The sequence below is a fragment of the Castanea sativa genome, chromosome 5 (genome assembly GCF_040712315.1).
Source record: "Castanea sativa cultivar Marrone di Chiusa Pesio chromosome 5, ASM4071231v1".
Classification (NCBI taxonomy): Eukaryota; Viridiplantae; Streptophyta; class Magnoliopsida; order Fagales; family Fagaceae; genus Castanea; species Castanea sativa.
This window is the reverse complement of record NC_134017.1, coordinates 66,200,857-66,214,230: the sequence shown is the minus strand read 5'-3', so window position 1 is coordinate 66,214,230 and position 13,374 is coordinate 66,200,857. Positions and strand designations below refer to the sequence as shown.

Sequence of the window (13,374 nt, the reverse complement as noted above, 5' to 3'; positions counted from 1 at the left end):
TATTCAAAACAGCTTACCACTATGTAACTTGATTTTTCTTTTTCTGAGTCAATTGTAACTTGTAAGCTCTACGTTTGCTGATTAAATTTAATTTGTGTATTTTATATTATTTGGGACATGAGGGTTGTGCCTCTAGGAATAGTTTTTTTTTTTTTTTAAGTTCCCAATTCTAGTATCTTGAGTTACACCAGAGTATTCCCTGGAGAAAAAAAAATGGTTACATAGGAGTGAACTTAGCAAAAGAAGACAAAAAGTGTTACATAGGAGTGGGGAAAAAAATGTGTAAAGAGGTTACTGTACAGTTAATGTTGTTATAGTCTTCTAGAAAATGCAATCAAGGCAGGGAATTAAACTAGGATAAACTTTTTTTTACTGATAAGTAAGAAGGACCAAACCCAAAAAAAAAAAAATCAGAGACAAAAAAAGGGAACTGATTCATCAACTTCCTTACAAAAGACTCACAGAAAGATGGAAGAGATGAGTTAAGATCATTGTTATTAATACCGTTTCGGACCCCGTTTCGGTTTGTCCAGTGGAATGGAATATTTCGGTACCGGCCGATTTCGGCGTACCGTTTTAAGGTGTTTCGGGTTTCTAAAAATTAAATTATATATATTTTTGTAAAACATAAAATTGTCAATTCTAATAAATAAATAACTAAGTTTCAAATAATACAAATCATTTAGTCTTAACTCTTAAGTCTTAAATGTCAATAATAACATCTATTTAACATCACACAACAAGAAGATTTACAAGACAATAACTAAACATCAAATAATACAAAACATTAAGTCTTAACTCTTATGTCTTAAACCTCAATACAACATCAAACAATAGGAAGATTTATAACAAGTCATTACTCATTACATAAACCCATAATAATTAATAACTAATAAGCCAATAAAATTTATAACATAATATTAGTCCTCCTCATCATCATCCATGAGAGAAGGATCAAATTCATCATCAAAAGAACTCCCATAAGAACCACCAACACCCATTGGAAGATTTGTCAAGTCATGTTCATTGTTGTCATCATCATCATCAACATCAATAGTTTCAAGTTCAGCATCCTCTTCCACATTCCCTATGGCCGCTCGGTTCATTAAGACAATCCCAATTTACGTCATCCGGATTAAGAAGTGCAGGTTCTTCAGCCACCCAATCTCCCATCAAGTCAATGTTATCCAAGCTTATAGGATCTAATGCATACTTATTCCTTTGAATGTTCCTACCAATGAAATTATTAAACATTAGTAACATTTTATAAATTATAATTATTTGAAAGTACATTTCATTTACATATGAGTAACGATGATAAATTTACCTTTTGTCGAAGCCTCAAATTATAATGGACAAAGACCAAATCATTTACTCGCTTATGTTCCAATCTATTTCTCTTCTTTGAGTGAACATGTTCAAATGTGCTCCAATTTCTCTCACAACCGGTTGCACTACAACATTGACTAAGCACACGAATGGCAAATGATTGTAAATCGGGAGCTCCAAGGCCAAATTGCTCCCACCATGAAACTACAATAACAAATAAAAATATAAAATAAGCATTGCCCATGTAATCTTACAATAACAAAAAATAAAGGATAAATAGACATATTGAAAGCAAATAGAAATACTATTAAATTATTAATGTTTACCTGGATTTAGTCTCTCTCGTTGGCGGATTGCTAGTGATGTGCCAAAGTCACCAATTGACTTTTGTACTCATCAAGTTGTGAACTTATTTTGTCTTGAATGTCGATCGGGAACCAACCTCATTAGAGTGCTTAGCAACCCTCTTTGAACTTCATTTTGCCTTTTAAATGAAGGCCTAAAGTAAATTGCAGTGGTTAAGAAAGCAACTCGTCGCATGCAAAGGACTATGAAGTTGTTTGTCCCATCTAGCATCAATAACTCTAATATAATGTCCATACAAAGAAACTTTGTTCTTTAACCTTCTTTTTATTTCCTCTTTTGCTTTGTCCATTGCTTCATACAAGTACCCCATAGCAGGTTTCTCATCCCCATCAACAAGACGAAGTACTCTAACTAAAGGCTCACTAACTTTCACTATGTGTGTGCATTGAGACCAAAATGAATAATCTTCTAAAACAATTTTACTAATCTCCTTCCCAACAGCGGTCTTAGCATGGGGGCATGAAAGCCATTTATCACTAGTGAACATTTGTCTAAGCTCTTTTTTGAACCTTAGCATGCTTTGTAGACTTAAGAAGTTAGTGGCAAACCTTGTAATTGCAGGACGACATAACTCTCTTCCATTTGTAAAATCTTGCCTCATCAAGTCTAAAACAACTCCATGGTTGTAAATGAACTTTGTTATCTTTTTTGCCTTCTTAATTGCTTCATCAACAAGAGGGAACCACTTAGGATTAGCAATATTCTCCAACATCAAGTCTATGCAATGAGCTGCACAAGGAGACCAAAATAAAGTACCATACTTCGCTGCAATTTTTTTCCAGCTTTTTTATAGGCGAAGCATTATCCGTAATCAATTGCACAATATATTCCACGCCAATTTCTTGAACAACGAATCAAATATATTGAACAACGTTTCAGCATCCTTTGTAAGGCTCGAAGTGTCAATAGATTTCAAGAACATAGCACCCCTTGGACAATACACCAAAAATTCATTATTGGTTGCCGTTTTTGATTTGTCCACCCATCGACATCACTGAACATCCATATACTTTCCAATCATTTTTTATATCTAACAAAAAGTCATTAACTTCATGCACAGCATTTCTCAAAAGGGGTCCCCTCAACTCATAAAAAGAAGGCCCCTTAAATCCCGGCCCAATAGAAGCAATGGAATCTATCATAAGTTGATAATAGGGTGATTGAGATGCATAGAAGGGTACATTAGAATGATACCACCATCTTGCCACATTCATTTTTGCATTATCAACCATTGCTTTTGTAGCCAAAGCACTTCTTATAGAGGGTTGAGCACCAGGGGTTGTTCTAGAAGCAAAATAACTTTTAATTTTCTTCTTTTCTCTTATTTGACTCATATCAATGTCAACATCCTTTCCCCTAGATTTTCGTTTACCTAATGTTTGAGGGGGACTCTTTTCAACAACCCTAACCTCATCCTCCTCCTCCTCCTCCTCATCAACATCAAATGGATCACCATATGGGTTCCCAATTTCTGACTGAATCCTCTTTTTAGTTTCTTTACATTTTTTTAATTCTTCAATCATTTGTTTCATTTGAAACCTAATATCAGATGAAACAACTTTACATGATTCAACTTGACCCCTAATCCCAGCAAGATGATACTTAAGTCTAGTAATACCACCCCCTTTGATCAACTTATTACAATACAAACATATAGTGTTATTTTTTGCGTTCGGCACCGCACGGGTACGAGCCCATGCGGGATCCTCTCGATCTTGCAAGGGCGAGAGGCCACACGTGCGAAGAAGTAGCAGCCGAACTATGATGATCAACCATAGTTTACTCGTTCAATGAAATGTAATCAAATTCAATCAAATGCAAAGTGGCTAAAATTTAATTTAATTTGCATGAAGTGAATGAGCAAACAAATTACATATCTTAAATGAACAAATCACATATCTTAACTTAAGTACACTTAATTGCATATCCAAGAGAAAAAAAAAATAGAAGCTCATGACAATCCGAGAGAAAAAAAAATAAATCCACAACAAATGACTTCAAAATTTTCTTACAAAAATTGCAAATAGGAAAGCAAAAGCATTATTACAATTGCTCAAGATTCTATTCTAAACTAAGAAATAGGAAACACATCTACCTATTTGCAATTTCTCAGATATTCTCCACACTTCTATCAAATGCAAAACAATTCGAGAGAGTGAGGGTAGAGAAAGAATACCTGCCTGAAGCTGAACTGTTGAGCTTCAATCCGAGAGAGTGAGAGAAAGAAGGAGTCACGAGAGAGTGCTGTGAGCAGTGGGCACAGCGGCGGCAGTGAGTGAGAGAGGTATTTGAGAGTGAAAGAAAAGAATGGGAGAGAAGAGAGAGCCGAATAACTGTTGAGCTTCAATCCGAGAGAGTGAGAGAAAGAGGGAGTCGAGTAGCAAGGAGCCGAGCACGGCGGCGGCAAGGAGTGAGACTGTGAGAGAGGTATTTGAGAGTGAAAGAAAAGAATGGGAGAGAAGAAGAGAGAGCCGAATAGAAAAAAGAATCAGAAGATTAGGTTTTTACTTTTAGACTTTAGTTAAGTCCAAAACGGCGTCGTTTGGACTTTTCTTTTTTTTTTTTTTTTTTTTTCTTCCCACAGACCAAATCAGGTACCGGCCGAAATTCACATTTCGGCCGGAATTGACCGAAATTTTCCGGAATGGCCGGAATGGACCGAAACCCACCGAAATTTGGCCCGAGGTGGAACGCTGAGTATCCCGATACCGGTTTGCATACCGGAACGAAAAATTCCGGCCATTCCGGCCGGAACGGAACGGAATTAATAACTTTGGTTAAGATCCTAAGTTGGAGAAATACACGCCCAACGAGTTAAATGATGAACAAGCTCATTACATGATAGATAATAAATAGTGAATTGGGATTAAACTTATAGATAAGGACAAAGTTCAGCTATAAAATTAGATGTAGCCTTAGGCTACAAACTCACTCAATATCTTTTTATTGGAGGTGAATTTTGACAAATCAACCATTGGATTACATCTTTTTTTTATATCTTCTATGTTTGCAAAATTTCAAAAAAATTAAAGATTAATAGCTATGTCATCAATAAATTTTTAAATTACAAGTTTTTGTAATTTAAAATTATGCATAAAATATAAGTTTATAAATTATATAGTAAATAATATCCGATTGACACAAAATTTGACATGTGTATTAAAAGCGTAAGGAACATGTAATTCAACGGTTATATTTTCAAAATATATAATAATATTTATTTTATTACGTTAATTTGTAGTTTTAAGTTACAACTAATTTTGTAACTAAACTTTATCTTATAAATAAACATGGTCATTTCTTTGTATTTTGATCATTCATTTATTATGCTGCTGTTATATTTGAAGAATGATGTGTGTACGCTCTAATCAATGATTGTACTTGGGTTGGGTCACGGGCAAGCAAAAAACACTTTGACACCGAAATGAGGTGAGCCTGGGCTGTTTACAAATTACATTTTAATGTCTTAAGGCCCATAATAATCTTTCGGCCAGAAAGAAGAACAAAAACAAATCCCATAACAGTCATGGCCTCATGGGCTTGCGCCTAATGCTGCTCCATTTCTATATCTTTTGGATGCGTGATTCTAGTAGCCCATCTTTTATTGCATAGGAAATTATATCCATTTCCCTTCTTCAAATGACATAGCCCACAATATTATTTTTGTGCATGTATTTTTACTATGTAAATTAGGAAAGCACCCTAAATAGCCCACAATCTTGAACATTGGGATCTTTTTTATGAAGAAAAAAAAAAAAAAAAACCTCCATCCAATTCGATACAAACGGGAAGGACCTGAAATCATTTATATTTCCAACTTGTAAATTTATTTTCAAGAGCCTTTTGATTCAATGGCATTATTATGAGGCCATTTGGATTCAGATTATTTCCGCGTTCACGTTTTGCCTTTTTTTTTTTTCCCCAGAGGGGAACATGTGCGCAGTGCGCGCATTGTGCGGCACTGTGCGCGTACTGTGTGACACTGTGCGCGTACTGTGCGCACTGTTCATGTACTTTTTCATCAATTTTTTATTACAAATGGGTCCCACATCACTATTCACATATTTAAAAATTATTTTGCTACAGTATTTTCAGTTTTCAGTTTTCAGCAATAAGTTCTATCCAAACGGACCCTATGTGTCACATGAAAATAAATTCCTACCTTATTACCTTATTGTGTGTATATATATTATATCATATACTATATAATAAAAAGTGAGCTTAGAAGCCGTAGTTATACCAAGTGTTTTCACTGTAAAAGTTGGGGTTAAAAACTGTAGTTGCACCAAGTGATTTCACCAAATTACAAGAATTTTTTTAGATTTAAAAAAAAAATAGATACAATTTTTGTTCTTATCTTTTTTCTCATATAATTTTTAAGTTGATAAAAATCTTAATTTGATTACAATTCAAATTCTTCATCTAGTCCTTTTATTATTAATTTACTTAATACTATTTATTTTTACTTAAAATATATTACTACACAGTCATAAGAAACAAAAAAAAAAAACTTTTTTTTTTGGAAAGGAAAAACAACAATGTTATTTGTTCATACTTCATATAGATTTACCAAACTTTTTTTTTGGATAAAAAATTGTAAATAACGTAATACTCTTAAAGATTTGAGTTTAAAGTAAACACCTTCTCCTTTAAATCATATATTACATAATAAAAGTTGGGGTTAAAAGTCGTGGTTGCACCAAATGACTATTCTCACTAGTTAATAAATTAATTATACATTTTTTGTCAGGATATATTTCCTCAATTAAAGTATAATATTTAACGATGGTTTAATTTAGGTAAAATTGTATCATTTAAATTTAAATTCTATTCAAACTAAAAGTTTATTATAAAAAATTCTTAACTTAAATCCCATACAACAACCCACATTTTGACTAAGGAATAAGATTTAACAATAATTTAAAACAAATTTAAATTCTATTCAAACTAAATGTCTATTATCAAAATATCCTAAAATTAAATCCCATACAACCCACGTTTTTGTTTTTGTTTTTTTACACAAGTTGCATCTTATTAAATTAATATTTTATTAGAATATTAAGCTAAAAAACTCTTGACTAAGGGGTAAGGTTTAACAATAATTTAATTTAGATAATATTTTATCATCAACCGTAAGTTTTAGAAATTTAAATTCTACTCCAACTAAAAATCTATTATCAAAATTTTTTTAGAAAATTTATTATCAAAATTTTTAGAACTTATATGTATTCAGTCATGGCTTTTCGATACAATCTCTCTTAACCAATAATCCATCCCTGTAACTAAATCTCACACAATACACTCCACATTGTTGTATTTTTTTTTCAAAATGCAATTTACGTTTATGTTTTAATCTAATAAATTCATCTTACTTATTATTCTTTACTTCTGAATTTGCTTGCAAGATATTATGTCAAAGGAAGTCTATTATAAAGAAGCAAAACAATTGACACCCAATTAAGTTCTTGGTTCTCTTATGTAAGTTTTTGTTTATATTTTTATATTCTCCATTTTAAAACTTTTTTGTGTATGTTTTGAATTTGTGAGTATGCTGATTTTTTCAATTAGACTATCACTACGAAAAAATCAGTATTGAGGAACTATTTTGTTTATTATTGTTTATACTGGCTAAGGCATAAATTAAACATAACCCAAATATAAATGATCAAATTCATTTCATATCTCATATTAAGAAATTAACACAAAGTACAAAGAGAATTTTAAAATATAAAAATATGTGTAAGTGCACAATTGCACCTGGACCCAAAGATAGTCGTGAGCTCAGGTTCAATGAGCCTTAAACAATAAGATTTGTAGAGTGTGGATTCGAAATCTAGTTTAGGGGTACTGGATACTTGATAAGCAGGCTAGAATGCCACAATCTTTACAAATGATAAACAAATATGACGAGGGAACCTCCTCGGACGTAAGCCGATGACGATTTGTATATTGCTTCTCTTTTGTGCTAAAAATTACAATTCTTAGTTCTTTCTTGCTCACCGACCGATCTTTTTTTCTTCTCCTTTTTTCCCTCCTCTCCTTAAATATTCTTCTTCTTTTTTCTACCTCCACGTGTCTCACAAATCTTATTCTTAGGTGCCTCCCATTTCCACCACCTTCTTGAAATCTTTAAATAATAGTAGGAAAGTTCAATTCTACTGTTCAAGGGTCATTTCCCTATTAATGTGGCTAGGGAAGTAGGTGCAGGATCTTTAATGTGGAGGTAGCAGTCTTTTTCTCAGATATTTCTATCAAGCCGTTGCCTCTAGAGGGTACTTAGATCCCCCTTTTACCCAATAGTTTTTCCAGAACTCTGCCTTTAATCTTTTTGGCAAATCCCAGGGTGTGCACCCGGCCCATCCGAGGAGACATTCATCCTCGGACGGTTCCTCGAATGTCTGTAGTACAGGCTGACTCGTTGGCCTAGGGGCCCAATAACAAAAACAAACTGGTACCAATTGATCAAGCCCACGACCCACTTGTTTATTTTATAAATCTTACCCCCACAATATGTAAACTCTAAACAATCAAAACTTAAAGTAAATTTTTTATTAAAATTTTCTACTTATTTTATTTATCATTATTTATTTAATAATTTAATTTTAATTATTTTAAAATTTTTGAGTATACATATATACCTATACATATACTAGTTCTAATAGGACAATTAAAAAGACGCTTGACACAAAATTAAAATCTAATTTTGATTTCTGATTGAACTTTCACTTTAATATATTATATACGAAGATATGATAGTATAACTTAGATTAGAATTGTGAAAAACCGAGTAAGTCCAGTTCGCCAGACGAGGCAAAATCAATCAAAATCTGTTTCAAAAATCAAAATTAGCGACCTAGCACCAAATGTGATATCATCCAAACCGAATAACTATTGAAAATTGCACATTAATGTGACATTTGGTTATGCTTGGTTGAACGGATATTCCCCTTATTCTGGTTGGTGTCAACAAAATAGGCTTCATGATTGGTTGGACTCCATAGACCAACCAATTGGCATTGCCAATCATTGACCCAATAAATATTTACATGGATATGATTAATAATATTAATTCCAAGTAGAAATTTGACTTTGGATTGTTTAGATCCTTATAACCTTAATTAAGAAGAGCTTTAATCATGGTAGGACATGTATGATGATGATAACATGCCTACTTTGTCTAGATTTGAATCCACCGAAAATAGGGTCCAGTTGGGTAACTGAGAGTGAAACCAGAAAAAGTGTGAGCCCTGTTAGATCACAAATCATGATGTTCAATTAAATTAAATTAAAAGTAATGTTAACAAATGCTCTGAAAGTAACCTAGTGGTTCCTAACGGGGACGAATAGAAATTGTAAGAAAATTTATTTAATTTAAGGTAGTCATTTTCTATAGAAAAAAAAATTTTAAAATAGAGAGATGTACTAAAGCACCAAGCAATTGGTTTATTATTACATCATGGAAATGTGATTATAAGTAGGTATTTTTAGAACTATAAAACTATTCTATTAGCCCACGTGACCTTATCCTAATGGTCCTATTATTATCCACGTGTATTAATAATTTCAATATGTGTTAAATGTGATTAATATACTTAAAATTGTAACTAATTAACTAACTAACTAACTAACTAAATGCAATATTACCGTAATTATTATCTAAATATGTATAAGGTTACTAACATACTCTTACGGTAACTGTTAATAACTATTTTAAGAAAATTCTGGCATAATTTTTATGAGAAATATAAAAAACAATCAAAATATAAATTTCTTTTCTCATAAAAAGTTTTTAAAAATATATCTTAAACCAACACCTTTGACACATCCTATCAATTTTCCCATACTCACTGCATTAAAGTTTTTTCCCTTTCAGGAAAAATTTGAAAATTACTCTTGCTATTTTCTTTTCCCTATCCAGGACAAAGAATATGTGGAGTGAAATTATGTTGGGAAGCAATTCTCCCTTTTTGGCACAATCAGTGCACCAACCTTCGTTCAGGGGTGGGGAAATAACAGATAAACTTGATTTGACTCATTGGACAAAGGTTTTTTTTTTTTAAAAATTTGGATACATTATAGAGGAATAAAAAATTAGAAACCCTCTTTGACACAAACAATAGTCCAATACTATGTGTTATATGTTTGAAGTCAAATAGTCTAATCCTTAATGAAAAGTATTTATAATCTCAAAAGGAAGTTTATGTATTTATTTAAAGAGAAAAGGAATGCATATTTAACCTAAATTTAAAAAAATTTTAACATAATAAAAGTGTCGGGGTTAACCCCTACGAGATAGAGCAGTTGGGCTGTATATTTTGTGTTTAATATAATATTTAGATCCCTCTATCCATCGGAGTCAATTAAAAAAAAAAAATCATTTATCAATCATTCAAACCATTTAGTTAAGGATAAACTTCAGCCTTATTCAAAATTCAATCAATTTATTTTTTAACTACAATATAATCAGATTGACGTCTCTCATTTAGTCACCTCTAACCAAACACCAGTCTAAGGCTGCGTTTTGCTTGAAATTGGAGACTTACGTGTCTAACCAGCTCAATAAAAATTGAGAATCTTGTGGAGCATGCCATCTCATTCTATTATTTTAATTTAGGTTATAATATTATGTACACTCGGAGAGAATCAACTCTAAAATTAGTACCTATAAATCAAAAAACCTCTAAAATTAGTCATTTTTTTATATAATTTAAGAGGAGGGAGAACTTGATCAATGATTTTCTCCGTTTGCCTAAATGGGTAATCTCATGTGAAGATAGTTTTTTGTTTTTTGTTTTTTTCTATGTTTGGTAGTATCATAAAAAATGGATTAAGAAAAAATTACTATCTTTTTAACTTTCTTTATTTATCTTAAAATGAGATTGAGTTGTTTATTTATTTATTTATTAAAATTGGGAAACAACATTATCTCACATGGGGGCTAAATAAAGGAAATCAAGAAATAGTTTTCCAACTCATTTTAAGATTGCTACTAAACATAGAAAAATGAGATAATTTTCTAAAAAGTTTTTTTTTTTATGAAAAATGATTTATTTTTTAAAAAATATTAATGTCAAAAAAAAAAAAATTAAGTTACAACTTGCAACTTAAACTATCAATTGTCTATTATAGTAATGTTAGTATACTCATTCTCCTATGTTGCTACCAAACATAAGAAAATAAGATAATTTTCTTAAAAAATGTTTTATAAAAAATGATTCATTTAAAAAAAATATTAATATCGAAACAAATAGAATTAAGTAACAACTTGCAACTTAAACTATCAGTTGTTTGTTATAGCAATGTTAATATGCTCCTTCAATGAATAATTTTCTATACTTTTATTATCAACACAAAAAAAAAATGTATTTCTAAAAAAACCAAAAAAATATATGTTTTAAAACAACATCATTTTTAGACAAGTTAACGACCAAAACATGATTGGTATAACCTTTATAATTTCAAAAATATGACATTTAATAATAATGATATAAATTAAAAATTTTGAAAAATAAAGAACTAGTAATTTAGAAACAAATCCAAACTTTTTCTTTTTTGAGCAGCAAACAAATCCAAACTTATCTTATAGATATATAGCGTGTAAAATGTAAAGTTCATTTTAATATTAATATTAATATTAATAATATTATATTATTATCCAAAGTTCTGATTATTAGGTGATGGGGATGCCATGTGTCAAAACCTTGGTTCACGCGCCGGCTTCAATGGCTTTTGACTTCATTTCGGGGCCGGCGAAACACCATGTACAAGCAACAAAAACTACAAGCTACTTTAATGTAATAAAAAAAAATTAAAAATTTAATATACTGCCAAGTCTGCCACAAAACAAAGTATAAAGGTACCAAAAAACAAAGAAAAATTGGTTCCCTTACTCCAACTTCAAGACAATTAAGAAGAAGAAGAAGAAGAAAAAAAAAAAACTCTGTGAAAGGAGCTCTGCAATTCCTTTCCCTTTTGTCTTCTTCTTCTCTTTCTATTTTGTCCTCTTTTTCTTTCCCAAACTCTCCAAAATCCCATCATTTTTAAAGACGGAGTTAGCTAGGACCTCATAATCAGTTAAAACCACTGTATTTATTGACCTATTCTAAGTTTCTCAAGCCTCTCAACTATGCAAAAAAACAACTTCGCTTTCTTTGGACCCCATTTTTCCATGTTTGGTTTTGTCACTTTAGCTGCTGTGAATTAAACATAGAGAGGTGGGGTTTTAACGTTTCTTGCAGCTACTTGAAGATGCTCACGGGATTTACATGGACAACTCCACCTTCACTGTGTGATCTAAACCTGTAGGTTTTTATTAATACAGTACCTCACAAAAAACCCTTTTTCACTTTTTTGCTTTACTTATACATGTAGTGTGCTGGTATACGTTTTTCTTTTTGGCTTCTGTCTGGGTTTGCGCGAAAATGAGTCAACTCGGTATGATATTGCAGGAATCGGTGGTGAGAGAAAGAGAGACGAGAACGATTCTGTGTTTTCTGAGGGAGCAAATGGACGGTGTAGATGGAGCGCGGAGAAGGCGGAGGAGTCTGAAAGAGCGGCTGGGATTGAAAGGAATGGGCTGTTGTGGGACCACCTGGGTTTTCGGTGGGACCAATGTCAGAGACAACAACAGCAACAACAACAACAACATCGTCGACGACGACGAAGAAGACGACGTGGTTGTTATCGATGTGGGCCCGGCCCAGGCTCCACCGGGTCACAACCCGGATCCGCTTTGCGTGAGCCCGGTTTCGTCGGGTTCGGGTATGAACTTAGCTGCCGCGTTGGCAGCTGAGAGACACCTTCGTGCGTCGCATGAACTGGAGAGAGTGGCAACAGTGGGACCCACAGACACCGCAGGAACCGTAGGGACGACGACGACGACGACAGCACCGGGAACGCCGTTCAGGGTTTCGTTGATGAGATTGCTGGAGGAAACGGACGGTGGAGATGAGGAGACGACGACGACGATGATGTCAGAGAAAGAGAAAGAGAAAGAGAAAGGGGGAGTGGAGGGGAATGATTCGGTGTGCTGCGTGTGCATGGTGAGGAAGAAAGGCGCAGCGTTCATACCATGTGGGCACACTTTTTGCAGGGTGTGTTCGAGGGAGCTTTGGTTGAACCGAGGTTCGTGTCCCCTCTGCAACCGTTCGATCCTCGAGATCCTTGACATTTTCTGATTCCATCTTCATCCACGTGGTGCCTCCTGATTCGTCATAAACTGTGTTTTTTTATTTTATTGTTTTTTTTAATTAGTTACTGTTACTGTGGGGGAAAATTTCCAAAGGAATTCAATACTGTAATTCTGTTTTACTGTGTAAAATGAAATTTGATGGATTTATTATATATACATTGGTGCTCTTTAATACTACTACTATTCCTAGACTAAAAGTCTAGAAGATTTGTTTTTCATTCCCTTCTCTTTTTTTGTCATTTTTCCAAAGGATTTAAGTGATTCTCTATATTTTTTTTTTTGTTAAGATATAGATGGAGTACCACAATCATGCAGGTATTACTTGTAAATTCAGTGATTCTAAATAGAAATTAAATAAGGAAAATAAGAGCAACACAAGAATTTCACAATCTTTTTCAAAAAGTTATGATCATATATTTGTCATTTTTTTGATATGGATTCATTATTGTCTAGGCTCTTTTGTTTTTTTTTTTTTGAGTGAATTTCAA

General features: G+C 32.7%; 2 protein-coding genes across 3 annotated transcripts; one reads left to right on the top strand and one right to left on the bottom strand.

Annotated features, from left to right (window-relative positions):
* Nucleotides 1-1,065: 1,065 nt before the first annotated feature.
* LOC142635638 (uncharacterized) lies at nt 1,066-3,218 on the bottom strand. The gene is made up of 4 exons (XM_075809772.1): nt 2,660-3,218; nt 1,940-2,424; nt 1,376-1,533; nt 1,066-1,231 (listed from the first exon to the last, which is right to left on the bottom strand). Exons 1-4 carry the CDS (start codon nt 3,216-3,218, stop codon nt 1,066-1,068), a joined length of 1,368 nt encoding a protein of 455 aa, XP_075665887.1.
* An 8,327-nt stretch (nt 3,219-11,545) lies between these two features.
* On the top strand, nt 11,546-13,063 carry LOC142633728 (uncharacterized). 2 transcript variants are annotated; one of them, XM_075807977.1, is made up of 2 exons: nt 11,546-11,996; nt 12,144-13,063. In XM_075807977.1, the coding sequence occupies exon 2, from the start codon at nt 12,201-12,203 to the stop codon at nt 12,870-12,872; it is 672 nt and encodes a 223-aa protein (XP_075664092.1). In that variant the 5' UTR covers nt 11,546-11,996; nt 12,144-12,200; the 3' UTR covers nt 12,873-13,063. The 2 variants fall into 2 exon arrangements, with proteins under 2 accessions (XP_075664092.1, XP_075664091.1); XM_075807976.1 differs by having other exon boundaries at nt 11,587-13,063.
* The last annotated feature ends 311 nt before the right edge of the window (nt 13,064-13,374 follow it).